We start from the raw sequence: 27780 nt of genomic DNA on the forward strand, positions 1-27780 counted from the left end.
TCTGCCCCCACCCCTCCCTACCCCTTCCCATGTGATTTGTGGGCAGACTTCTGAGATGAACAGGTTTTATAAGAGAGATTCAGCCAGGCTAAATCACAGTGGTGGAGGCTTATGCAACTGCTAAAAACCTGTGAGTTAAAAATGGAATAGTCTTGCAGAGTGGGGAAGGTAATAATATCAGTGATATGAAAATAGAAAGGAAGGAATGAGTATCTCAGCAATTTGAGTCTCTCAGCCACATTTCTTCTGCACCAGAAGACTCTTTGGTGCTATTTTCCAGAATAAATCCAAAGTCCAACTTCTTACTAGAAAGACCGAACTGTGCTCTACGGAGTCGGCCCTCTGCTCCCGATTAATCTGGAGTCAAGAGCCCTTTTCACTGACTTTCCACTGTTGAACATGCTGTGTGTTTTGTTTGAGTCCATGTGTCTGTTAATACATCCATAAAGGAACAGATTTTCGATTTTTTTTTTTGTAAGTGGGTTTTGGTTAATTTGCTATTTTAAAAATACTTGTGAGACCTTTGCAGTTGCCATGGTGATATAATTTCCATAAACATGATTTTTGTGGGGAGTTTTGCACATTGAAGGATGAGGTTGATATGCAGTGTTTGGGGTGGGGGGAGTAGGTGGTGAATTTGGCAGCCACCCCGTAACTGTTTCCCTCAAATGCTGCAAATACATTCCAAGAATCCTTGCCACAGCAGGGTCTTAGGTCTGCACAGACACCACTCACAGCCCTGGATCTAGTCAGGTTGGAAATAAAGGATGAAAGCTCACAACCTTTTTTGCTGGCTACTTGTCCAGGTCACAGTTCCCTAGGCCTCTCCCTAAACTACTAGGTTTCAAAAAGCCTTTGGGGACTAGATAGTCTGGAGCCACCCTTGCTTGCCTAGTGTTCCTCTGAGTACATCCCACTGCTAAAGAGGGAAAGGCTTGCAAAGGAAGATAGAGGAAAACTAAGCTCTTAAACAAACCAGGAAGTACTAAGAAACAAGTTCCTCACCGGGACAGCAAGGGTTAAAGAAAAAGAAGTTTGTCAGAAGAGATGGAAGGTCCCAGTGGAACAGGCTCTGAAGTTGCTTGTGCTAGAAAGCACTGAGCCCTCACAAGGGCCCACAGAGTAACTAAAAGCAGAGGGGGAGCCTGGCGCTGCGGTCTTCAGATTGTTATGTCTCCTTTACTTCGCTTCAGACTCCTGTTTGACCCTCATAGACATGGTAATCAGTCGGCCAGTGCCTGGCTACCTAACTGGTCTCCTTGCTCTTCAGAGCTAAAGACTCAGAAGGGGTCATGTCCTAAACCCAGGAAGGTTCCAGGAAGACCAAAGCTTCCTGGGACAGTCCCTCACCTCATAACAGGATAGGGCTGTATCCCAGGGCAGCAACAGTCCTGAGAACCAGTGTTTGGACTTGTGTAAGGATGCCGGCAGGCCCATATACTTTGACCAGGACTGTTTAATTATGCATCTTCCTGTCTCTTGCTCCAGCTCTTCCTGTATTTAAACCCCAGAGATAGATTTTTGGGTCACTGGACCCCTTTATCTATCTCTCTTCTCAGTATGAGCACACTGGGTAAATCTCCTCTTTGTGAGATATATCTTGTTCTTGTCTTTAATTGGCATCCTAGGATGGGTGTTGCAAGCCCAGGCTGTTGGTACTGCCAGAACTGCGGCGTTTGCTCTAGGAACTCTAGCTCTACCAACGGCACTAAGTGGCAACATCTTTCGTCAATAGAGCCAAGTATCAGTGCTGATTTACAGAGGCACCGTGTGCCAGGTGTGAACAACATGAAGATGTGGAGGGGGAGGGGCAAAGAAGAAAGGATTTGGAAGGCCATAGGAACTGAAAGCTTCTGCAAAGTACAATCCCCACAAGGGCTCTCAAGAGAGCAGGTTAGGATTTGCTCAGCACTGCTTGAGTGAGCACCTGGGCATAGCCAAAGGGTCTGAATCACTCGGAACTATGACTCATAAGGAATTATGAATTACTAGAAAGTCATCGTGTTGACTGTTATTATTAATTTTTTTGTAGTGTCAGGAACACAAGGAGGACCACCCAGAAGAGGAAGTGCAGGATGTGGAGTCTGGCCAAACATGAGGTGGTATGTGCCAGAGGTGTGCAGGTCTGAGCATATCTGCTGCTGTTCTGTCTGTGTTTAGGACAAGTGTGTATTGGGAAGTCTGTACATACTAGAAAGATGCATTGTACCAGTCTCATGACACATAGCCTTGCCCTTCACACCTGTGGGGAAAGGCCCACAACGTCTCCCTGTACAGATGGCCCAGACAGCTGGTAGCTGCTGGTGATGTGTGATTTGCTGAGTTTTTGTTTTTTAAACAAAAAAAAAAAAATGATGAATGAGAGGTGTTAGGATTCCGTGGAGCATGAGGCCTGGACAGGGCTTATTTCTGGAGTGCTCTGGACTGTGAGCCATACTCTAGGCTCAGGAGAAGTGTACTCCTCCTGCTTACCCACCTGTCCAACTGTCAACACTGGCAGCGGCTTGTTGAGGGCCCGCCAGGGCTGCTTTGGGGACTGACTTGCAAGGCATTTTCTGTGTGCTCTAAAATAGCCCAGAGTAATTTGGCAGGGGCAGCCGCAGGATGATGGGGCACCACCCAGTCCAGGGTGGAAGTGGGAACTGGTGCGTAGCCTGCTGAGCGGCTCCAGCTTCTTCCTGCAACACATGCTTAATTGAAAATGTTTGGAGCACCCATATCTGGCAGCTTGCCTGGCACTGGTGGGTGGCCAGGAGAGAGAGCATCCTGCTGAGTGAGGGAAGAAAGCTTCACCCTGCACAGGGCCTTGCTGCCTGTTGTCCCCTCTGAGGACCACTGTTTGGGCTGAGCTTTGGAGAGGATCCTGGATGGACAGTTTAAGGTGTGAAGAAAGCCAGCAGGTTTGTTCTTTGAGAATCAAGAAACAAAAATAAAACCACCCAGTTGCTACACAACGCCTGCTAGGGAACATCCTTCGCTGGCTCCTCAGTGAAGCCATACTGATGCTCCTTCATTAGGAACCCAGTTCGCTGAGGCGGGGTGTGTTGTGTGAAAACAATTACGTGTGTCCTTCCCCAAACCCCGATGATCTTTTTTTCTGGCTATTTTCTTCTTAGTTGAAAGAACACTCATCGGCTTGTACTCTACCTTACGATAGCTGTGTAATCTTGACCAAATGACCTACCCTATTTGCATTTCTCTTCCTTTTAAATTCGTTCTACTTTAGCAATTTTTTTTCTGACCTCGGGTCACCAACTTTGCCTCATGTATGTTCTAGAAGCTTGATCGTCATTGGCTTTCTACTGTTTCCATATGTGCCTCAGTATCTTGATCTGCAAAATGGGGATAATAGTACCTATTTTTTTAGACCCTCTTAAAGAGAGTTATTTGAGTTATTTACTTAGGTAGTCCTAGAATAGTACTTTGCATGTCGTAGAGATTAAATTTGATTATTGTACATGAAATTTCACTGTAGTAAAGTCGCTTCAACTTCCATGGTCTAGCTCCACTGGCCTGATGCTGTCTGAATTAGTACGACCACTAGACCGTGGGGTGGTCTAGTACAGAAGAGGTCCTCTTCTGGCCTGTGTCTCTAAGCTTGGTGCCCAGCCTAGTTGGAAGCACACACTTAGTTAATTTAGAGTGTTTCAGCTGGTATGTTATCCTATGCTGCTGACCTCTGACCTCATGCACATCAGAATCCCTTGAGAAGTCTGGCAAGTCTTCCCTCTTCAAAGATTTTGATCATGAATGGAGTAGGCTGTGGTCTCCACAGTCTAGAAAGGACTTCAGGGAGGTGTCAGTGGAAGGTGACCCTGAAGCTTGGGCTTGGGAAAACGAAGTCCCCTGGTGATTGCTTCTGACAGCAACTTGCCTGTGTGGCTCCTGCTGATGTCCGTGTGCAGGACTGCATAAGTGAGTGGCAGCTTCCCTGGGAGCCCTTGTGACTGGTATGATCAACCCAGAAGACCCAAGCCTTCCGGGACTAAGGGTCTAAGTGAATGTTTCAATCAAATTAAGCATGGAACTCCTTGGCAAGGAGTGGTAAGGTATGCCGTTTTAGAAATGGAAGAAGCCACTGGCCATACAGAACCATGGCTCACTGGTCCTTCAGAGTCTACCCCAGCAAGGCTTTACTAGAGCTCCAGGCTGGGCTGGCCCATACTGCTCACTTCTCCTTGAGGGTCCTCCTTCCCAAGTTCCTGCCTGATGTTCGCAGGTGGCTGTGGTTGCTATGTTGTCTTCCTGTATACCCCACGCCGTTGCTCTACGCCCCAAAAGTGGTGCCAGGGAGCAAACAGAGCATTTGTTGGATTTTTTCCTTAAGGTTTAAAATGTGGCCTTTGACAAGTAGCTGTTCACATAAACTAAACAGGGCCCGAGGAAAGACTCTGTGGAGTTGAGTGAGGAGGAATGTGCTTTTCTAGAGCAGTGTTTAAAGATTCATCTGGGATTTGTTTCTTAGCAACAGGGCTCATCCAAAGCACATTGGCAGTGTTAGAACACCCTTGATGCTGGATGTCCACAAACACCGTGTAAAATTAAAAAACAAAACACAACAACAACAACAACAACAACAACAACAACGAAACAAAGTCCTGAACAGGAGCCAGGGTCTGAGCACAACTCCTCCAACAGGTGGGAAACTCAGAACCACAGACAGATGTAGATGCTGTGGGGTGAGTCTAGAGCATCAGGGTGAGCACTGGGCCTGGCCGCACTCTGCCCTCCTTTTGTCTGTCCATCTATCTGTCTGTCCATCTGGCCATCCATCTATCCCTCTCTGTCTCCCTCTCTTCCTCCTTCCTCTCTCCCTCCCTTCCTTTTTCCCTTCTTCTCTTATACAGGAGCTTGCTTCCCTCCCTCCCTCCTTCCCTCCCTCCCTCCCTCCCTCCCTCCTTCCCTCCCTCCCTCCCTCCCTCCCTCCCTCCCTCCTTCCCTCCCTCCTTCCCTCCCACAGTAGATTCCTTCTCTCTGTGAACATCAATAAACCTGCTCCCTCCTCTGGCCTCATCTTTCCCAGCCCCAGAGACCCAATGTTCACTCAAAGGGCCTTTGAACCTGTTAGCCTGAAGATGGAAGAGCAGTCAGGAACCCACAATCCCTTTCTCAGCCCCATTTTGCACCATCAGATCCTTTTACGGTTGGCTCGTTCTCAGGACAACAGCGTTGTTTAAAAATAATTTTGAACGGTATCTAATAGGTTTGGCTTCTCAACAAGCACTTTTCAGTGCAAGCGTTGTACGTGATGGCATTTAAGCACGAAGCTCCGGCCCCTGGAGTAATGGCAACTGTAATTTGAAGTGGTGGTGTGAAGGGTACTCTGAGACTGTCATTGCTCATGGGACTGCATAAACTCTGTCCAGGTAAAAGTCCAGCTTGGTGCCTGCTCTCACAGTGAAAGAGATGCTTGAACCAAGGTAGAGGTTAGTGGGAATTGAGGTTTTGTTTTTTTTTTTTTTCTGTCCCACAGGCTACCCCCTTATAGCCATTTCCTGTCTCCATTTTCTTTCCATTGCCTGGAAGCCCGTGCTTCTTGTACACCTGCACAGGCATGTACAGACAGACAGACAGAAGTGGCAAGACAGACACAACAGATGAAAACAGGTACTGACAATTTCAGCTGCTGTAAGAACTTGTCGGTGTGCCATTCAGTAAGCCCACGGTGTTACCTTTCTTCACAGAAATAATTCACAGCACAGGTTTTCTCGGGTCAAGGCCACTGAAAAGTCACTTGAACTTGAAAAGATGAATCTCTTTGAGATTCTTGAAACAATTTTTCAGTCTTCCCCCCATTAATAATTTTGATATGCACCTATTAAGTGTCTAAGATGTAGAAGGTTCTCCACTATATCTAGGGTCTACAAAGATATTCTTAGAAAGCTGAGGTTCGGTGGACACCAGGGAACCTAAGATGGGACCCATGAGAATATAGTCCAAGTCTCTCACTTCTAGACACAGACACTGAAGCTCACAGGCAGGAATGACACACTTCTCAGAAAACTATTTGCATCAACATCTTTTAAAGGAGCCCTTTAAAATCTACTGAGGAGCTGGGACATCTGAATGTCCTGAGGCTGCGTCTGAGTTGGTGATGTGACACCCAGAGAGTGTGGATGTCAGCAAATAGAACAAGTATGGACAATCCCTTCCACCCAGTGACCGTTCTGACCAGTGCCAAGATAGTGTCTAGCATCAGGGTGACCTTGTGGGCTGGGTCAAGTATCCAGGCTCCCCCACCATGGGTTGCCGGGCTTCCCAGGGGCTCTAGATGGGACAGTTCCTAGCTGATTACTGGGTGGTAAAGAGCAGGATGGGGTGACTGAGTGACCATGTATAGCTTGGGTAGAGAGGGTGAGAGGACTGGCCGCCAGTCAGCCCTTGTTTCAACATCGCCATCATCCAGTGACATGAGAGAGCCAAAGTACCAGGTTCCCCATGCCATAGCATTTCCAAGAGGAGGGGAAAAAGGAGAAAAAATGGCATTTAAAACAATACAAAACCAAAACCCCACCACCCCTACAGCGACTGTGTACTCTGCCCCGCCTCTTGTGTCCCAGCCCTTTTTAGCATCATTGGAGCCCCAGTGGCTCCCTAGGACTGAAAATGTTAAAGGAAATTGTGCTGGAGTCATGCTCCTCCCTCTCATCTGCTGCTTCTTGCCCTAATAGGAAACATCTCAGCAAGTTCTCCCCAGGGCCTGCTATGGCATCTGGCTGGGCTGACTCCTGTCTGGGGCTGCTAGCTCTATCCCTTCCCTGCTTGCTTAGATTACTGGAAAGAGAACCCCTTGGCCCTGCCTCCAAGTCCCTTTATATTGCTTCTTCCTAGCAAGTCCTGCTTTGGGGCAATGTCAGTGGCAGAGGTCCCCCCCCCCACCTCAGGTTCAATGGGCAGGAACATAGCTGTTCTTCCAGGGACTTCTTGTCTTACTCCAGGTCTTAGAAGAAAAGGAGATGGTAATCTGTCAAGCTGCTGGCTAGAAACCCCAGGATCTGGGAGAGTCCGTGTGTTTATGGGACACAGCTGGGGCCAAGGGACTATTAATTAGAAGCACAGCTAGAGCAGGAATTCTGGACTCTCAGACTTAGAGAAATGTCATGTGCTAACAGCCCCGGTTCTGGTGTTCGAGCCAGCTCTTCTCAGGGGTCTGGTGCTTGATGCTCACACCAGGAAAGCCTGTGCCCTGGACTACTCACAGCTTACCCAGCCTTGGTGGTTGGAGGTGAGGTGGTGGAGAGCCAATGACACAGACTCTGGGAGCAGGTGAGAAATGCTGCAGCAAGTTCATCTGAACGCTGCTGCAGCTCCTTTAACACCCTCCACCGGAGCCCCATTGGTCTCAAGAAAGCATCTCTTCTAAACAGCAGTTCCTGATTGGCTGGCATTGTCTGCACCAGCAATCCTTGGTTAATCAATTAGGTCCTCCTGCAGGAGATGCTTTTACAGCTGCTCGGCCCCTGGTGTTTACACAGAGGTGGCTCCACGTTCCTGCTAGAGTGGACTGTCCCTTTCGTGCCGAAAGTTGCACTAAATGAATCCCTGCCCCAGGAGAAATTTTGCCTAATTGAGATTATACGTGTTTTATGAAAGACCTGCCTCTCTCTGAAGTCCTCAGGGAGCAGTAAGTTGGTGGGCATCCAAAGGCCTGGTTCAGCCAGCTTCCTGTTGCTATAAGAGACATCCTAGATAAAACTGGCTTGTACAGGGTAAGGTCCTTTAGGGGTCACAGGTTCAGCTTTGGGTGGGGTACAGTGCTGCAGTAGGAGCCTGCATCAGAACAAAACTAGTTCACCTCTTGTTTAGGAAGGAAAAAAACCAAGAGAGGGATTCCCCCCTCCCCATTCCCTCATATTTAAAGGTTCTACCACTTCTCAGGAACAACAAGCTGGAAACTAAACCTTCAACACACGGGCCTTTGGAGAAAAATCCAAAATCTAAACTAGCATGGGGTTTTTAAAAAGTTGTGCTAAATTGGTAGCTATCACACCAATCTTACCATCTTAACTATTTTTTAAAAAGTTGTGGTGTGTGTGTATGTGTGTGTGTGTGTGTGTATGTGTGTGTGTTTGTGTGTATGTGTGTGTGTATGTGTGTGTGTGTGTGTATGTGTATGTGTGTATGTGTGTGTGTATGTGTGTGTTTGTGTGTGTGTATGTGTGTGTTTGTGTGTGTGTATGTGTGTGTGTGTTTGTGTGTGTGTTTGTGTGTGTGTTTGTGTGTTTGTGTGTATGTATGTGTGTGTTTGTGTGTGTGTGTGTGTGTGTTTGTGTGTGTGTATGTGTGTGTGTTTGTGTGTATGTGTGTGTGTATGTGTGTGTGTGTGTGTATGTGTATGTGTGTATGTGTGTGTGTATGTGTGTGTTTGTGTGTGTGTATGTGTGTGTTTGTGTGTGTGTATGTGTGTGTGTGTTTGTGTGTGTGTTTGTGTGTATGTGTGTGTGTATGTGTGTATGTGTATGTGTGTATGTGTGTATGTGTGTGTGTGCCTGTGCCTGTGTGCATGCGTAGATCAGAGAATAACTTTGTAGTGTCAGTTTTCTCCTGCCACCTTTATGTGTGTTCCAGAGATTGAACTCGGGCACCCACTTCCTCCACTGGCCCAGCTCTGGTCATACACAGCAAGCTCCCTTACCTACTGAGTCATCTCTCTGGTCCTAACTTAACTGTTTTTAAGGGCGCAGCTTCATTGCATTAAGTACATTCGAACTTGTGTAACTGTCACTTCCATGAGACACACTCCAGAGCAGCATGTCTATAGCCCTTGAACTGCAGCTGTGTGCCCCACCCCACCCCCTGCAGCCTTTGGCAGCTACCTGAGAACAGGGTGGCAGAATCCAGCAGCTGCCTTCTGTTTGGCTTGAGGATGCTCTGGAGCGCTGTTTTCTTCACAGGCTCCTGTGTACCGCACTACTGTCTGGACTATAAGCGGAAGCATGATGTGCTTTGTTTCTTAGGTAGCCATAGCTTCGTGCTTTCTGGATGCCACCTGCTCCTCTAGGCACCCAGAGCCTCCTTCTTGCTCATAACCACACGAGGAGGTACAGGGTATTGCTCTCATTTTCAGGAGAAAGGGCAAAATGGTGAGTAACTTGTCCAAGGTCACATGGAGAGGTGATGTGACTTGTCCAAGGCTACATAGGTAGGGAGTGGCAGACCCAGGTTCGAAACCAAGCAGGCCATTCTTGTAGCTCATGCAGGGGATGGAGTGTCACTTCCTGGGATGATTTTCAGCAAAGGGACTGTCCTCACTGTGGCCGGGTACACTGATCTCAGTAAATAAGAGGACAGAAAACAAACCAGGTGTCAGAAATGGCTCCAGGCCACAGGGAAGCTTGGAGATGAAGACAGGGTTGTCTCATGAACAGGCCTCTTGATCCACTGGCCCTCAGCTCCACACTATCAATGCCAACACACACAAACACACACCTATCCACACAAGCACACATGTATACACACAGGCACATGCACACAGAAACAGGCACACACTAAGGATTACTTATGGCTAAACAATCTTTTTTTTTGTTTGTTTTTTGTTTGTTTCCTTGTTTGAAGCAGGGTCTCTACATAGCCTTACTGTCCTGGAACTCACCGTGTGGACCAGTCTGGCCTCCAACTCATAAGCCACCTGTCTGTCTGTGCCTTCTGAGTTCAGGGATTAAAGATGTGCACCACCAAGCCTGGCCGGTTAGACAATCGTAATGAAAAACTCCCTTAGCTTCCAGGAGGGAAGCTGAAGGTGCCTCTGGGACCCCAGGGCAGTTTGTCACCAGTGGAGTAAGAGCAACCACAACGTATCTGGTTATTATTCTGAGTTGAGGCTATGCCACTCAGCTGGCAAGGAGTACAGAGATCCCAGGGAACGAAGGGACCAGAGAGGGAGCCGTGGAGGACGGTGAGGTCATGGCTGTTTGTCAGCTTCCCAGCATGCCTCAGCATCTTCAGCTGATCTCAGCACCATGGTCACACGCACTTCTTCAAATGCCTTTCTTCTTTTCAGTAGAACCCAGGGTTTTATTCATCCTCAGTTACTGCTCTCTTACCAAATCCCTTTCTCCAGTCTTTTCACAAACAATAGTCTTAAATGCTGTCCTAGCAAGTTGGTCTCCTTTCAAAGAGGCAGCTCTTTCTGATGAGTGCTGGGGACCCACCTGCTTTGCCTTGGAGTGGCACAGGAGGAGGTGGCTTTGCTCAGGTGTGTGGGTTTCCCTCTTGTTTCTCCTGGTCACAGGTGCTGACTAAACATGGTAATGAAGCCAGTCTTCCCTCTGTCTGTCCAGAGCACCACTGAGGAGGAGGAATTGAGGGCCATGGGAAAGGCAAGCGGCCCCACCTGCTGCTACTGCCCTACTGGGTAGATGTGCATATCCTTGAAGGCCACACACTCTGAGTCTTTGTGGTGGTTTGAATATGTTTGGTCCAGGGAGTGGCACTATTAGTAGGTGTGGCCTTGTTGGAGGAAGTGTGTCACTGTGGGAGTGGGCTTTGAGACCCTCATCCTAGCTGAAAGACAGTCTGCCCCTGGCTTCCTTTCAGTGAAAATATAGAACTCAGCTCTGCCTGCACCATGCCTGCCTGCATACTGCCATAATTCCTGCCCTGATGATAATAGACTGAACCTCTGAGCCTGTAAGCCAGCTCCAGTTAAATTGTTGCCTTGGTCATGGGGTCTCTTCATAGCAATAGAAATTCTGAGACAGTTTTATTCAGATGTCCTTTCAGCATCAGGGTTTTCTCCTTTGAGCTCTCTCCCAAGCAATGAAATAAAATGGGGACTTAACAGAAACTGAAGTTGCATTTTTGGAAGAGAGGCGTCCAGAACTAAAGCGATACACAGTGACAAGGTACGACAGCTCTGTGTTAGGTCTGATCCCTGCCAGCTGTGGGTTGAACCTAGGGCCTGGTGAATACTGGGTAAACCACTCAACCGAGCTACATCAGCAGCCAGTTCTTTATTTTTTTTTTACTTTGAGACACTAAGTGATCTAGGCTGGTCTTGAACTGCCTTTGTAGCTCAGGCTGACTTTGAGTGTGTCATATCCTTACTTTAGCCTCCCAGATGACTAGGATTACAGTCCCACACTGCCAGGGTGGGCTTACAGCTGGATATTTAAAAATATCATTATTATTGGTGTGTATGTGTGTGTGTGTGTGTGTGTGTGTGTGTGTGTGTGTGTGTGTGAGAGAGAGAGAGAGAGAGAGATTTGGTGGAAATCAGAGGATAATTTTGTGAACCCAGTTTTCTAGTTCACCCTTCCATGGGTTCTGGGATGGGATGGGAACTTGTGTAAATTATTCCGTTTCAGTCAGGGTCTTTTACCTTGGCCTATGATTATTCAGTTCTTGGATACAAGATACATTACTTTTATTGTTATAATAAGCACTAGAGCTGGGCAGATATCTACCCTGTAAGCTATTAGAATCTATTTCCCTATTAATGATCCAGAATTGTAACTTGCCATGTTCTGTTTGGGCTGCTCTTCCTTCCAATTGGGTAATGCTCATGGTCATGCTTTTCTGACTCACCTAACCCATGGTGCCTTCCTTCTTTTCTCCTCTTTCTCCTCATGGTTCTCCTCAGATCCCAAACCCCACTTACCTTAACTCTGCCCAGCTATAGGCTGTAGGCATCTTTATTCATCAATCAGGGATAACTTGGGGAGCAAGGGCACACAAGCAGATTTTCTCACCCCTGGCAACCAGGCTTTGGAGGCCAGTATTTAGTGTTACAATACATAGCAAAAGACCAAACCTCAACGGAACTCAGGTTCCCAGCCTTGAATGATAAGCTCTCATCCGGTTGGCCCCAACTCTGGGTTTCCTATGCTAAAGGACACACACCTGTGCTTTCTCCATACCCTGAGTAGTATCACTTGGCTAGTGTGTACTCCCTGGCCCATCCCAATCCATTGCTTTAGTGTATGAACCTGAAGCATACACCATGCTTGCCAGTTCTTTGAAAGGAAAGGTTCTGGCCCTAATCTCATACTGTCCCCTGTCGAATGGCTTATGCAATATCTCGGTAACAGGCTGAAAAAAAAAAGACAGCACGAGGCACCAGCTCAGTGATACGAGGAGATGGCCGGGGAGTGGGATGCTGGACTAGCTGGTGATGACTCCACATGTCTGACATGGTCTGGAAGGCTCAGGCATGGAAGGCTTGCTTACTGATAGGCTTTTCTTGGTTTCAGGACTTGATTTAATCAGTGGATTCATTATTTGGTGGCTCTTGGATGACTTTACCTGTGGATATGTCAGCAAATATCTACTTACCTTAGACAGTGCACTGATGACTTGCCAAAAAAAAAAAATTATTCCAGCCAAGACCAGTCTGTAAAGTGATGGGTTTACCGGGCTTCTACACAGGAGTGTGGGTGAGGAATTACTTGCAAGAACACAGGGCCCTTCAGAACAGTTGTAACTCTGGAAAGTCCTACTGGGATGGATAATGTCCTCCGGCAAGCTGCTTGAATGAAGTCATTCCTTTAGGTAACTTTTGCCCTCTGTTCACTCTAGTGAAGGGGGGAGTGAGTGGCTAGATCTAAGTGAGGCTCTGATACCAGCCCTGTTTCTTATGGAGAGCGGTACCAAGTCCAATGTTGGGAAAGTCTTTGTGGGTAATCACAGCCATTGTTTTTAAGATTGAACTGGCCATGCCATGCTAGGACATTACTGGGAGGTAGTAGAAGCCTGGGGTGGGGGTGCTGATTGGAGGAGGTAGGTCGCTGGGAGCGTTCTCTGGAAGAATATCTTGTCTCTGTCCACCAGCTTTCCAGATACCATGAGGGGAACAGCCTATTCCCCTAGACCTCCCCACTGTGACACTCTGCTTTCCATGAGCCCACAGCAATGAGGCCAAGCAACTGTGGACCCAAACCTCTGAAGGCAGGAACCAAAACGGACCCCTGTCCCTGTTTTCCCACTTTATAACACACATGTATCACAATCAGACACCAACTCCAGACACAAGGTTGCTGTTGTGTGCTAGGCTGGGTGCTAAGGACACAGTGGCATAAATGTGCATATCCCTCTTGGGGAGGGTGGCTTGCTGGTTCTCAGAGACTGTGTAGGCAGTTAGATAAGCTACATGTAAGGGTGAAACTTAATGTGGAGTTCTGGATAGGCAACAGGAACTGCCAGCCAGGGGGCTACTGACAGTCTCCTGAAGAAGCCACACTTGGCTGGGACAAAGGCAGTGGGAAGTACGTCTGTGTCTGTCTTCTGGCCAGGGTTCTAGGGAAGCCCTGGGGAGTGGGAAGAAACATATCTGGGCCCGAATGCAGAGCACAGAAGGTTTCTAGGACTCCAGTCAGATTCCACGCAACTGCTGGACAACCACACGACCTGACACACTCCCTCCTCTCTTCCTTCTTTTCTGCCAACATTGACCTAGAGATACCCAATAGAGCAATCTACCGCTGCCCTGCTAAACCACCCCTCAATTCCATGACGTGAACAACATTTTCAAATTCTGGGTGTGAGAAATTTGAGCAGGAGGGCAAGGTGCAGGGTGATTTGGTGGCAGGGGTACAATCATATGCTAGCTGATACTGACTTGGGTTGTCACAAGACCTCTCAAATCTCATGTGGGTTCAGTGTGCATCTTAATAGCACAACATCAGGGTTGTAAAAGGTACCAGCTTCCCAAGCTAGGAAAACAGCCTGTCTTCTCCATCTCTTTCTGTGGGTGGCAGCTGGAGGGTAACTCCAACAGGAGTGCCCATGTTCATAGCTAATAACCTTACTGGCCAAGACTGACTATCCATAAGAGAAGTGCCAATGAATCTGGTGTCATGCTTTAAGATATCAATACCTCACCTGGAAAACAAAAGTTGAAGAAAAAAAAAAAAACATTAAATGGTTTCTCTGCTGGCTTTTCTGACAGGCTTCCTCTCTGAGCACGAGCTTTGCTGATACACAGCATCATTTAGCTCCCTCTCTAGAACCCAAGATGCCTTAGTTTCTCTCAGGGACCCATACTTGCTTTGTACAGCTAGGCATTGTGGGTAAAGCTGAGCCACATCTAGTTCATTACAGTAGCCACATTCTTTCAAGCTAATGGTTGATTTAGCATTTTTGTGACTCACAGACTCTAGTCTGGTTATCTCTCAGGATTCTTGTTTGGAATGCTAGGGCAGACATGCTCTTCTCTGGACTTGTGGCATTTGGATGTGAAAACTGGAGCTTTGACAGTGGCTTCGCCACCATGAGGGATGTTGGCCCCATGAAAAGCACTGTTAACAATAAACAACAACCCATTACTAAGCACCAAGCTTGCTCCAGGCACTTTAAGTGTATAATCCCTATTAGTTCCCTGCTCTTTCTGCCTGGGTGCTATTCCACTCCACATCTTTCCGGGGAGGATACAGGCCCTGTAAGACATGGTGGAGTGAAGCCTACAGAAGACAGGGACTTGCCCGGGCTCACACAGCCAGTGAATGCCGAAGTCAGCACTAAAACTCATAACCACTACCCTGTCTATCTTTCTGGGCTTTCCCAGTAATTCGCCGGAAAATTAATCCCATTTCAGTTGGTTATGTTCAAAATAAGGGTCCGGGGAACCCTTCCCTATAGTAAGGAATACCCCAGTGCTGTGAACTGCAGTTCTATTTCTTGAGTCTTTCCCTGGCAGCAAAGCACCCTTGGCACAGGGGTAGACATGGGCTGCCCCCAGGGCACTGTGCCTGGAAAGAGGGAGACAGGCCTGAGGGAGTCATCAGTCAGAGGAAGAACACCTGAGCCTGAGCTACCCTAGCGAGGCTTCTGCCTCACCCCCACCCCCTAGTGCTCAGCTGAGTCACCTCCCCTCTATTGTTAAGTGAATGGAATCCTCAGAACTCACCCCCATCCCCCATCCCGGGTCTTTCATTAGCACTGGGTGCCTAAGCCTGTGACCTGGAGGCTCCAGAGCAGGGGATGTTCCTTGAAGCTCTAGGTTCTAAATGGTGCTCAGGGCCATTTCCAGGGCACCTGTCATTTTCTGTCAGGTATGTGTGTGTGTGTGTGTGTGTGTGTGTGTGTGATCTGTCTCCTTCCTTGCTTGATTGTTACATCACCTTCTCTGTAGCCAGGAAGATGTATGCCACTGGGGGACATCTTTAGAAAGCTGAATCTCAACAGGTGCTTGTGAAGTTTTATATTGTTTTAACTGAGGAGAGTATTATTATTATTATTATTATTATTATTGGTAAGAGAAAAGAATCAGCAGCAGGTCTTGCATGGTAAAGTCAAAATTTTCACTTTGTTTCTTTGTTTATTACATGCCTGCTCTTTTCCACATGCATAAATATTTTAAAATAATCTCCCCACACAACATGTGTATTATTTTTGTAATCTCACTTTAAAGTACTTTCCCATCTCTCTCTATAGCCACGGTCAGACTTTTCCCAGCTGCACAAAACGTCGACATATGGAGGAAACCAAGTCTCAGGCTTTGTAAAACGAACCCAACGAACTTAGCAGTTGAAGTAATTTTTTTTAAGGGGGCTGGGAATATAGCACCCGGGAAAGAGTAAGGGTTGGGTTTCCTCACCCTCACACTCCTAGAAAGGTCATGTGCAGCCACACACCCCTCCAACTTCTTTACTGGGCAAAGACAGGTGGATTCTTGGGGCTGCTGGCTCACCCGTCTGGATGAAATGGTGAACTCCAGACTCAGTGAGAGGCCCTGCCTCAAAATGTAAGATTGTGAGCAATAGAGGGAGACACTCAGCCAACCTCCAGCCACACACATGCAGAATCCAGGGAGCACACCTCATGATACCCATTCATTATGCAAGCCAAACATATATATGTATGTGTATGTGTATGTGTGTGTGTGTGTGTGTGTGTGTGTATGTGTATGTGTATGTGTATGTGTATATGTATATGTACGTGTATAGTAGAAGAAAGAATAGTGTCATTGGCTACTATGAGACCAGGATTCTCTGTTTCAATTTCATTTTCATATTCATAGTGAGTAAGCTCACTTGCTAAGGTTCTGCTGCCGTCCAGACAACAAGGATGGACTGTCCCCACCAGTCCCTTTCAGGGCCCTCACTCATTATTAGTCTGTGTTCTGAGTGTGTCACACATTCCTTTACCTTCCTATTCACTCAGCAGGCTTTGGACATTCCCTTTCATTGGCAAGAGACTTGGGGTCTCACAGCCTATCTGTGGGTTTGAACCTTGGTATTCCAGTGCCAGGGTCCTGCTGTGCCCACAGTGGCGTCCTGTCTTCTGCCTCCGTCTCTCCGGAGACTCTGGATTGAAAAGCTGGAACCGCTATGGGCTCAGGAGGACCTCTTCCTGTCTGTTTGTAGAAGGGAGACTCAGAGGGCCCTGGGAGCTTGTGTGGGGCTCTCTGTCCTCTGTAAGTGCCTGGATCTATTATGGGAACCAATATAAGCACCTCAGCAAAAGCCAGTCTTCTGCTAAAGGCCTGTGTGCTGATAATATCATCAGATTGGAGAATAAGGTCTCAGTGCAAACCTGGGGACAAGGGCACAAGCAGTCATCGCTGGGAAACGACTTCGCACCCAGGACTGGATCTTCCAGGTCTGACATGTTGAGTTGAGTTCTGCAATGACCTGTAATGTGTCAGCCGTCCCCCAGAGCTCCCACTATGACCAGGGGAAAGACCTCAGGGAACACTCCTTTTTTTTCATGGAGTGTGTGATCACTATTTCAGACACCCGAAGACAGCTCCTTCTAGTTCGTCCAGTGATCGGCCACACCTAACTTGAACTCCCCTTAGTGTTTGACACCTCTGGCTCCCAAATGCCCCCTCTCAGGTGGTGGGGACCCAGGCCCCTGCTCTCTCTACAGTTGATAAACAAAGGGTGAGTTGACTTTAATACTTAAGCATTTCATAATGTTACTTATTAGGCAATTGAATGGAGCTCAGCCAACAGCCCATATACCTCGGTCTAACCCTGCTGTTAAGGACACCATTAAAAAAAAAAAAAAAAAAAAAAAAGGCAAGCCTAGGCTCCATTTTCAGCATCTCTAATGCCTATGGGAGAACTGGACTTCATCAGCATCCTTCATGTCCTTGGTTACAGAAAGGCCCTGGCAGCTGCCAGTTTGGGTAGGGCCCCTCTCTGCTTTTAATCTCACTGCCTCTCCATCCGTGGAAATGTCGTCTGGCCAGGTTATAAATTCTTAGGCAGTGGAAGCTGCCTCCTCCTCTTCAGCCAACAGCGCCGCTGACACATCTCCCACTCTCTCACCTACCTGACTGTCTTCAGTGAGGGACATGCCAGGTGGGGATGAAAACAAAGCTGGGTGCTTTGGGTCCTTCATACTGCTCTGTTTCTCCCATGTCCTCTTCCCACTGGGCACCGAAGCCCAGGATCTTTGAGGAGCAAGACCCAGAGCTAGAGGATTAAGCCATTCTCTGTGGTTAAACTCCTGTTCATGCCCCAATATCCCAGAGAGACCCCCAGGGAGACCTCAGGTGTGTGGCTCTGCTCTGCAGTTCCTTAGTCCCCTCACAGTCCCTCCAGGTCCAGAGATGGAGCAGGAAGGGAGGTTGACAGCAGAGATTTGCTAAGCCCAGGGCAGCTGATGCAATGCCCAATGCCATTAAAATTAATGACCGGTTCCAGCTGACTTGGCCACCAGCGGGACAGTCACCCTTAAGTCAAGGTGGAGGCATTGAGAAGGGTGAGGTGAAGGCTGGTTTCATCTCCGCACTCCTTGTCCTCAGAAGGAAGGTCAGTAGGAGCTGCTGACTTCAGGAGAGCTCCAGTAAGTGTACTGAGATGAAAGGTGTCAGGGGGTGCTGGTGCCCTCATGAAGGGGTAGTGTCTTCATGATATTACAGTTTTTGCAAAACTGAAAGGTATTCATGCTCTCTGGGTGAGTAAAATGACTCAGTGCGGTTCTTCATAGAAGACACAGCTGTTCTCGAGGCTGCTGCTGGCCTTGGGACCCAGAGTCTTGACTATGCCTAACTGTCATTCCACTGTGGACCCACATGCCAATTGCAGTTGGGTCCCCCGGGTCTGCCCTTCTGCCTTACTGAGCACGGCTTTCTTCTCAGACTGTGCTCCAGGGTGACTGTGCTAAGAAGCTAACAGGTTGTGGTCAGAGAGAGTGAGGCTGTTTGCATTCAAGGCTACCCTGAACATTGTCCCCAGGGTTTTTATTCAGAAACGCTTTGTGTGTGTGTGTGTGTGTGTGTGTGTGTGTGTGTGTCTTGAACTTCCAAATGACTATACAGCAGGGTTGGGCTCCCTTGCCATTTTCTTTCCGTCCCTCATTGCTTATTTTCAGAGGCAGGCCTAGAAGATGGATGACTGTGTTCAACCGAGTGATGGAAGTATTTAGCTTGTCTTCTATGGAACTATATTATTCATTCATCACCACCAATACAACTTAACAACTGCAGAACCAGCTGTCAGGCACATCTGGGGTTGGGCCTGATTTCCAGCCTAGTGCCTAGAAGTTATCTTTTACTGCAGCAACTGCAGCCTCACTGAAGGGCAGAGGACAGCCCTACCCTTCTCTAAGCGCCGAGAATCAGCAGGCTCCCTCCCAACCCCAACCCAGCACCTCCTACAGCTCCCATGAGATGCACCTGAGAAGCCGGACCCCAGACAAGCATACAGGATGGATTTTTCCAGTCCCCAGGTTCTATTCTCGTAAGCATAGCCACCCCCTTTTCTAGAGGGGTGACTACATGGCTCACTTCTCATTCCCACAGAAGTGGGGGAGGGGATGGAAAGCAAGTTCTGGGAACTCTGCCCAGAGAGCCACCCCAGGCAAGCCCTTTGGGGGACTTCCACGGGGTGCAGGAAGGGGAGTAGAGGGTTATTTCACTTCTCATTGCCTGGCTCAGATCTGTATCTTAAGTTCCTTGGGGGAGGTGGTCACAGATGCCGCATCAAGGGGGATGGTAGCAAACTGGCATGGCATGCATTTGTTGTGACTCTGTGGGAAGACCTTCCTCAGACTGCTCCCACCTGCCCATCTCTGTCACAGCCACGGTAGGATGTGTGGGACACACGCCCATGCCTACATGCCAGGTGCTATGTAGCACAAACTTCAGTGCTTGACGGTAGCGTGTTATCATCTTGTGCCCGTTGATATGGTTACCTCCAGAAGCAGCATGCCCAGGGCCTAGGCCCTAGAGCAGCATTGCCCTGCAGCATGTTAAAAAGGTCGGAACCATGGGCATTGGCTTATTGATAAGGTAGAGTTCTCTCTGTGTGTTTCTCCATCTCTCAGTCTGTCTCTGAGTCTCTCTCTCTACCTTCCTCTCATGCGTGCACATATGGAGGCCAAAGGAAAAAGAACAGGTGCCCTGTGTGTTCTTCATCTTATTTTTTGAAACTGGATTTCTCACTAAACTGGAAGTTCAGTGTTCTAGGCCAGAAAGCGCCTGGGATCTGCTTGTCTTCATCCCTACCCCCCTAACCCCCACAACTCTGGAACTGTGACTGCCAGGGATCTGGGGATTCCAACCCGGGTCCTCTTGCTTGCGCAGAAGATGTGCTTACCCTCTCAACCATCTCCACAGTCTGGTTGGATAGTTTTCTGATGCTGTGTCTGTAAGGCAGGTCTGCACCCCGCAGAGGGAGTATTCTCAAGCCTAGCGGCCCATCTGGAGGAATGTTTGTTTTCTGTTTATTTTTGGTGCCGAGGATGGAACTGAGGGCTTCATGCATGATACTCAGTCACATCCCAGCCTCTGTCTCATGCTTTTGAGTAAGCAGTTCCCGGAGTCATCCCTGTGTTTTCGGTGAGAGATTGAGGCAGAGATTTCAGCTCGGTAACCGGGTCCATATAACATACCCTGCGGGGGGGAAGAATTCCTACTTTAGAGAAGGTTTCCTCAGCAGGAGGAAAGAAGGGAGGTTATGGTTACAGAAACCCCGCAGTGACTGACAATGAAGAGCACAGGTGGAGTGATTTGTGGATAAGTGACTATTGTGACTTACTAGGCTTTCAGCTGGACGTGGTGGCACTGTGAGGCAGACAGGGAGGGGTCAGGGTGGGCCTGGCTACATGGAACTATCTAAAAAAAGTCTTGTCCATTTTGCATGTGTCAGGGAGTTGGATATGTTCATATACATGCCTGCAAGTTTGCGTGCTTCTGTGTCTGCTGTGCAGGCTGCCTGAGTCTGATCTCTGGATTTCACTTGGTAGAAAGAATCGATTTCTTGCGCATTGTCCTTTGATCTCTACAACGTAGAGAAATGTGCTTCTCCCTCTAATAAATAACTAAGTGGGTTTTTTTTTTTTAAAGCAGTATAGGTAGAGAGAGGGTAGCGTGTGCTCAGCACATTGTAATGGCATCTGTGTTACTCTTGCTTTAATATTAATTTAATATTTAATATTCTCCCCATGTTCAGGTTTCTCTCCCACCATCTTTACATCTGCAGGTTTCTCTTGTGTAATGCTGTCAGTTTATGTTCTCCTCCTGTTTCCTACACATGATCTTCCAACAGCAGCAAAGGACCGTGCCATGTACTCAAGTCCCCTGTGCCCTTGTCACCTCTCAGGGGCTGCAGGGTACCTGAAAGGCACACTCTCCTTCCAGTGGCCCTCAAACCTTAAGTTTCCTCTCACATCCATTCCTCTCCTGCTCAAAGCTCCCTGGGGCTCTGCTTTCTGCAGATTGGGCAGAAGCACGCCCATCCTTCAGACACCTTCACAACGGTCCTGCTAGTCTTCACCTTCATCTCATCTGAGTACCCTTGTCATCACTGCTGCTCCAACACTGTCTGAGCTCACGCCCCTCTCCCCACTGGATAAATTGGGTCTCCTGCCCTAGGTCATTCCCCTTCCCTTCCCGGGCTCTGCAAAAGCCAAAGTGTGGTCAATGCAAGGCCGGATTCCTGGTTGTCATAGTGACCTCCTTTATTCCTTGGGATGGAGTAGGGGAGTTTGTTTGGCAGTGCAGACACCTGTTCACTGTGTCTGTGACAAATGCTGTAGGTGATGGTGTAAGGTCTGAACCCAAGGCAGGGTTGTTCCTTTAACCACCACATACCGCCTGTTGTGTGAGGTACTGAGCCCTTGCTGGTGATCTGAAAGTAGAGGAGAAGAGGTGATAGGGTGAGGCCTTCACTGGGGGTGGCAGTTCAGATGGGGAGGAGGGCTGGGATAAGAAATCCGCAGCAGGACTCCCAGAGCAGGCCAGAGTAAAGCCTGTAGCCCTAGATGAGTAGAAGTCATCAAGCTGGGAAGTGGGGCTGGAAACCAAGTTTAGCTGGAAGTGGATGGACAATCTCAGTGTCCTCAAGGCAGAAACAGAGAGGATTGGGGTCATGAGAATGGTCACCCATCCATGGTCCAACTTCCCAAAAGTCTCAATTTAGATCCTGGCCTGCCTTTGACAGGTCATTGGCCTCTGGGGCCAGTGTGGGCTCAGCTTGTGATTGCGACCCTGGGCAACATACTTACTTTCTCAGTCTCTATATGTAAGCTGGGGCGGTTTGGCCCCCAAACCTGTGAGTATGTAAACCTACCTGATAAAAGGGACTCCGAGACACCATGAAGCAGGGATCTTGAGAGATGAGATTATCCAAGTGTGTCCTCACATAAGGCGGGCAGGAGAGCCAGGGTTCAGGGATGGGAACACAGTCCTAGTCAAGGATTGGGTGCTATGCTTCTGACTCTTGCCATGGAGCAAGGGGCTGTGAGCCAAGACCACAGACAGCTTCTAGAAGCTAGGGCAACAGGAAATGGTTTTCCTATACTAGCCTAATATCCCCATTCAGATTGCACTGACCTCCAAAGCAGAGGAAGAATGCATTTGTGTTGTGTAGGCCATTAAGCTGTGGTATTTGTTGTGAGGGCCCTCAGGAAACGGCTACAGGGAGAATGCCAAACTGGTGGAGTCCTCATGGGCCTCAGGGCTCACACTGGAGAAGAGCTATTGGTAAGTGAAACTCAGTAAACATAGCAGTAGGGGTAAGACTGTAGAAGTTAGGTCCTGATTCTTGGTCCCAGCCCCATGCAAGACTCAGACTCAAAATATATTTACAAATACCTTGGGCATATAGTTAGACTCTCCTCTGACTAGAGCGTAACTTAAATGAATCCATTTACTCTAACCTGCATCCTGCCACGTGGCTGTCTACCTGTGCTCCAGCACCATGAATCTGTACTCGTCACATCTTTCCCGGCAAATCTCCTGTGCCTTGCTCTACTCCAGAACTCTTCCTGCCTCCCGGATGTCCCACCTTCTAGTCTACCCTTTCCTATAGGCCGTGTATTATTTTAATTGACAGGTGATGCACCTGTACAACACACAAGATATTCTCGCTACAGAAGACATTGGCAGAAAGGGGGAAGGGAAGAGAAGGTGACTGGGGAAAGAGAAAAGAAGGGATCGCCTCTCAGATGGCTCTTCCCCTCTGGGGTTGAAGTGGTTGTGAGAACATCAAGGATGCTGAGACTGACCTGACTGTTGTCCTACACTCCACAGGTCCAATAATCTTGTCCCCTAGTTCTTAGCACATGGGCCGAGATTACTTCCTGTCTATCCAGCTGTCTGAAACTCCAGCTCTAAGACTGGCTTCTGGGTCACCAGAAGCCATAGACACCGTGCTAGACCCTGGCCCTGCATCACACATCCTCCATGCAGTATCCTAATCTCTTCACCTTGGACACAAGCCGCGATGGGGACCTGAGCAGGAGTACTACCCAAGAGGTGCAGGACCTACCAGCTCCTCTCCCAGCGCTGGTGGCTGAGCAGTAGCCGTGGACTGGCTCTTGCAGCCTCCTCTGAAGCTGTCCCTTCTGGCCTCTCCCAGGTACATTCATCTCGGCCTTTACTGTGCTGTGCGGGGCACGCACTGACCTCCCGGACAGGCACGTGTGCTGCGTCTTCTGGCTGAATATTGCTGCGGCCCTCATTCAGGTGCTCACGGCCATCGTTATGGTGGGCTGGATCATGAGCATCTTCTGGGGCATGGACATGGTCATCCTTGCCAGTGAGTAATTGCTAGTGGGTTCTGAGGGCATAGTGGGCTGGGGTCTAGCCAGGGTGCCAGAGCTATGAAGGGACCTGGGAAGAATAGGAGGCCTACACTTGGTCCAGGACCTCTCGTCCTAAAGACACCTGTATTCTTCTTTTATTTTTGAGATTTATTTATTATTTAATGTGTACAAGTACACTGTAGCTGTCTTCAGACATGCCAGATCCCATTATAGATGGTTGTGAGCCACCATGTGGTTGCTGGGATTTGAACTCAGGACCTCTGGAAGGGCAGTCGGTGCTCTTAACCACTGAGCCAGCTTAAAGACACCTGTATTCTTGACACAGCTTCTAAGGCCACACCTGTCCTGCCACCCTGGTGCCATGGCCACCAAGTCCGGACCATCCCTGCAGGGTGGGTCCCCAAGGGAGGGGTCCTCTCCAGCTAAGACATCACTCATTGCCTTTGCCAAGGAAGCGGTCATCTCACTAAAACTGGGTAAGCCTCATGTCCCATGGTTGTATGTTTCCATCACAGTTTCATCCCGAGGAAGAGCAGGGCCATGAATTGTCTTCACCCACAGAATTTTGTGTAACTCTTACACATAGACCTGAGTGAGTCTTAACCATGTTAAACTACAGTCTTTGGTTGGTTGGAGTTAAAGCCTTAGGAGTTTTCACTGTCATTGAAGGTGTTCATGATTCACCCATTGTTAATGTAAACATCAATTTATGTACAAAAGTGCTTTGTGGAAGCATTTAAAGTGGCAAAATCAAATTTGCCAGAGACAAATGATTATTTTAAAAATAATCTGGCAGAATCTTACATCAGACATCACCTGTCTTTTTTTAAAAAAAGATTTATTATATTTATTATATATAAGTACACTATAGCTGTCTTCAGAAACACCAGAAGAGGGCATCAAATCTCATTAGAGATGGTTGTGAGCCACCATGTGGTTGCTGGGATTTGAACTCAGTACCTCTGGAAGAGCAGTCAGTGCTCTTAACCACTGAGCCATCTCTTCAGCCCAACATCACCTGTCTTAACAGCTGTGTCCCTGTACCTCCGTTCCTGTTCCTGCCTCATTAACTGGAGAGTCTCAATAACTAAAGCCATGTCTCCTCAGCCACTTTGTTCTTTGTACCCCCTGTTCCTATCTGCTGCTCCTCACTAGGTCCACTGGTTAAATTTTCAGTGTAGAGGCAAACTGTACCAGGAGAGGCAGGAGGAAAAGCCAAGACCTGAAGGCCATAGAATGATCTAGAATGGTCTAGAATGATCTAGGACTTACTTAGCCTCAGTTAGAATTCCTTGGAAGAACACAGGAGCTTGTGCACACACAGTGCTAGGACGGGGGTCAGAGACTAATCAAATTGCTCCACCAGAGAAGAGCCAAGTGTCAGAGCCTAGTGGTATTCAGTGTGGGTGGCCAGGGCTGACAGCAGGTCTTCTGGGAATTTAGAGAGGAAGTCAGTGAGTGGGCGAGTGGATTGTCAGGATATTCCATATGCAGAGCTAACCCCTCAGATGGCAGTCAGGGAGAGGAGAGCACCAAGCAGATGTGATGTACCCTGCCTGCTGGGAAGAGCTGTCAGATTAAGGTGAACTTACAGCTCCTTCATCTGCATCTGGTGACCCCTCCACTGGCGCTCACTCGCACTGTTGGAGAGGGTCCAACAGTTGCTTTCAGGAGAGGCATACCACCATCTGTGCCACCAGCCACTCTGAGTTCCAAAGATAGCTCCGAGACTTCCCAGGGGCCACTGGGTCACTTCCTCAGGGACATGTGGGACGTCTGCAGGCGCCAGATCCCATTCCCAGCTAGATTCTGGGAGTTGTGGCTGCTCTAGAAGGCCTGGGAAGGCTGTAGCAACCTCACACTACTGGCTTGTCTGCTCATCAGCCTGGCATTGGTGTCAGCAGTGCTGGGACTTTTGTAAGAGGACTAATCAGCTTTCTGTCTGTAACAAATGCACGAGAGAAATCAACTTATCAAGACAAATGAGTTACATGAACCCGAATTTTAGAGCCTTCAATCCAGGCTTGGTTGTTCTGAGTTGTGACAAAAGTCACCCACTTTCATGGCAGGACAAAAGTCACCCACTTCATACCTAGGATGAGAAGGAAAGAGAATAGAGTCTCCATATCCCCCTCAAGAGAATGCCCCATGTAAGCTGAAGACTTACCATCAGGGGAACAAACCTTCACACCTAGGCCTTCAGGGGATATTCCAGGTCTGCCATGTCAGTGATGAATGTGCCAGTAAACGTGTTGTTGCCAAATCTAATTCCTGCAGTTTCCCAGTCTCCAGATGCTCTTTGGCTTCCTGTGGATTACTGACCATTGAAGCCATCACAGGCAGGACTATCATGCCAAAAAAATGAGCTCAGCACCCCAAGTAACACATCTTAACCTTGAAATGTTAAGAGTTGAACCACTGTAAGTCAGGAATTTTCTGCATCTGTCATTTGCCCGCCACCCCAGGAACAAGGGATCTAGATCAGAGTCATAAGCTCAAGAGCCCCCCGTTAGTCCTAGATAAGATAACAGATACCAATGCACTCCTTCCCTGCCTGTCTCCCAGGCTGCTGACTTGTCCAAAACTCTGTGGACTGGTGTAGGGCTACAGGTTGAACAGATGTCAGGGCCCCCAGCCCAGCCCTTCCTTTTTGCCCTCCGGCTCCCTTGTGGGTTGGTCAGCCTCTTAGGTATCTGGGATATATGTATCCAGGGATTCTGTCTTAGCACAAAAATTTTCACCATGATTTTTGTAGGCTGCAGAAGGAAATCAGTCTCTGCCTCCTCTGCCAGACCCACGCACCGATCTCAATAGCCACTACCTCTTTAGTCTTTCTGATCATTGCTCTCACCCTCCAAAGATGAATGTACCACCCCCATAGGCTGAGCTGGGGTTGCTCTGAGCAGCCATGTTTGTGGGGTTGTCTTGGAATAGGTCCTTAGACCTGACTTGGCCCAGGAACAGCTGGGTAGAGGCTCCACTCCTACAGCATTGCTGATCAAACAACACAGGTTTCCCGGGCACTGGAAACACAGCATCGAATTAAAAACTTCAGGGAAGAGTCAGAGCCTTGGCTGAACACAGAAACTCCATTCATATTAATAATGAACAGCAGTGCTCATAGCTTGTCTTGTTCACTGGTCAGCACTTGCCTGGCAGCTCTCCTGACTGCTCTTGCTATTACTACATCCAGAGCAGACACTGGTAATCGTTCGTGACATTTGTCTCAGCACGAGGCTCTGGGCAGTCATTACCAATTGATCCAAGATGTCTGCGAAATATTTTCTCTCCTCCGGTCTTTCCCAGTGCATCAGGCTTTGTAAGTATGGGTCCAGTCCATAGAAAGGACTAACCATAAAGGCCAGTCAGAGCCGGACTGGGACAAGGCAGGTCACTGCAGGATCTTTAGCTTGTCGGTTACAGCTGCCTTGGTCCTATCTGTCTCCCTTAAGTCATTCAGAATGCACCTGAGAGCAGGACTGGGGGCAGGGAGTAAAGGAAAAGGGATGAAGACAGGAGGTGAGCAGGAGTGTGGGTACTGCGAAAGGGGACACTGGGCACACAGTGGCAGGGAGGTGGGAAACAGGCGGAGCTGGCTCCTGGCCATCTGGCTGGTCACTGGGAAGACTAACTGCCCCTTAGCTGAAGCCCTGCCTTTGCAGTCTCTTTGGTAGAGCCCCTCCCCTATTATACACTCCTGGTGCTTTGCCTTGTGTTCAGACTGTCTCTCTCCTCTCTCCTCTTCCTTCTGCTGCCTTGAATCCCTGATGCCGCAGTCTCCCAAGGTGAGTTTGTTGGTAGACCCACAGACATCTCATCCTCTTCATTGGTTAATTGTTGGTTGCATTTTTCACTTTTCTGTGGAAAGGAGTACTTAGCAAACAGGTTCCTAACATCTACACCATCTTTGGTCACTCTCTTATATTGCTTCTATGCTCCTAAAACAGCACTGGATTATTCGGGCCCATGATTGACAGGTGGCCTGCTATGTAGAAAGAGACCCACTTGGAGCTCCTGGCATTCCCCCTCAGACCAAAGGCACTGGATGGAAGAGTCACAGCTCAGTACACCCTTCCCTGTTATCTCAGCTCTGTAATCTCACCCAATCGGATTAGCAACAGTCTGCTGACATCAGTGTTCCAACTTTCCCAGGGAGAGATGGGGGTACAGCCAGAGGCGAAGCACTGGTTGATGTGTGTGAGGGCCTGGCTCTCAACTCTGATACTGAAAAACAAAAATCTCATGATTAACAGCGAAGACTCAGTGTGTGCTCTAGTCCCGTCTGTCCCAGTTCCCCAGCTGGCTGAACATATGTCAGACAGTTGTTCCCTTCCTGGGCTGCCAGTAACCTTGCCTGTAAATGTCTTTGCTGCTCCCTGTACAAATAAGGTCCTCACAGTAAACACAAGGTCTCATGAGTATATTCTGGCCGGGGGCCATATTGGATAAATCCTAAAGGGAGTGTCTCCCTAACTACTTCTCTCCTTCTTTCTTACAGGGTACAAGGATCAGGGTATCCCACAACAGCTGTGAGCCTACAGGACCTGCCGGGGAAGTCCAGGGTCCTGTGAGGGCCACGCCAGGTGGCTTCAGTACAAGGACCTTCACATATTCTCTTCTGCCATTTCTCAGATTGGGGTAGAAAGGGAGTACTTACAAAATATTATTTATCTTGGAAAACACACCTGCTTTTCTTAGCAGGCTCCGAGGCTAACTTCTCTCCCTGCTCCACAGCGCACGGGAGGAACGGGCCATCAGGACTGGGTTAGAGGTGGGATAGTGACCCAGTGCCAGGGATGCTAGGAATACTTATCCAACTACACACCGACCAGGCACCCAGACCTG

At 48.5% G+C, this 27780-nt stretch overlaps 1 protein-coding gene across 1 annotated transcript in view; it reads left to right on the top strand.

Moving 5' to 3' along the window:
* STUM (stum, mechanosensory transduction mediator homolog) overlaps positions 1-27468 on the top strand; it is a gene marked incomplete at both ends in the record, with an annotated part of 44043 nt that extends 16575 nt beyond the window's left edge. Inside the window, 2 exons of the mRNA XM_080940160.1 lie at positions 22749-22928; positions 27434-27468. Of these exons, the coding sequence (XP_080796286.1) occupies positions 22749-22928; positions 27434-27468 (215 nt within the window). The remainder of the gene's footprint in view (positions 1-22748; positions 22929-27433) is intronic.
* Between the last annotated feature and the right edge of the window lie 312 nt (positions 27469-27780).

Source organism: Micromys minutus, assembly GCF_963924665.1.
Source record: "Micromys minutus genome assembly, chromosome: 1".
NCBI classification, from domain to species: domain Eukaryota; kingdom Metazoa; phylum Chordata; class Mammalia; order Rodentia; family Muridae; genus Micromys; species Micromys minutus.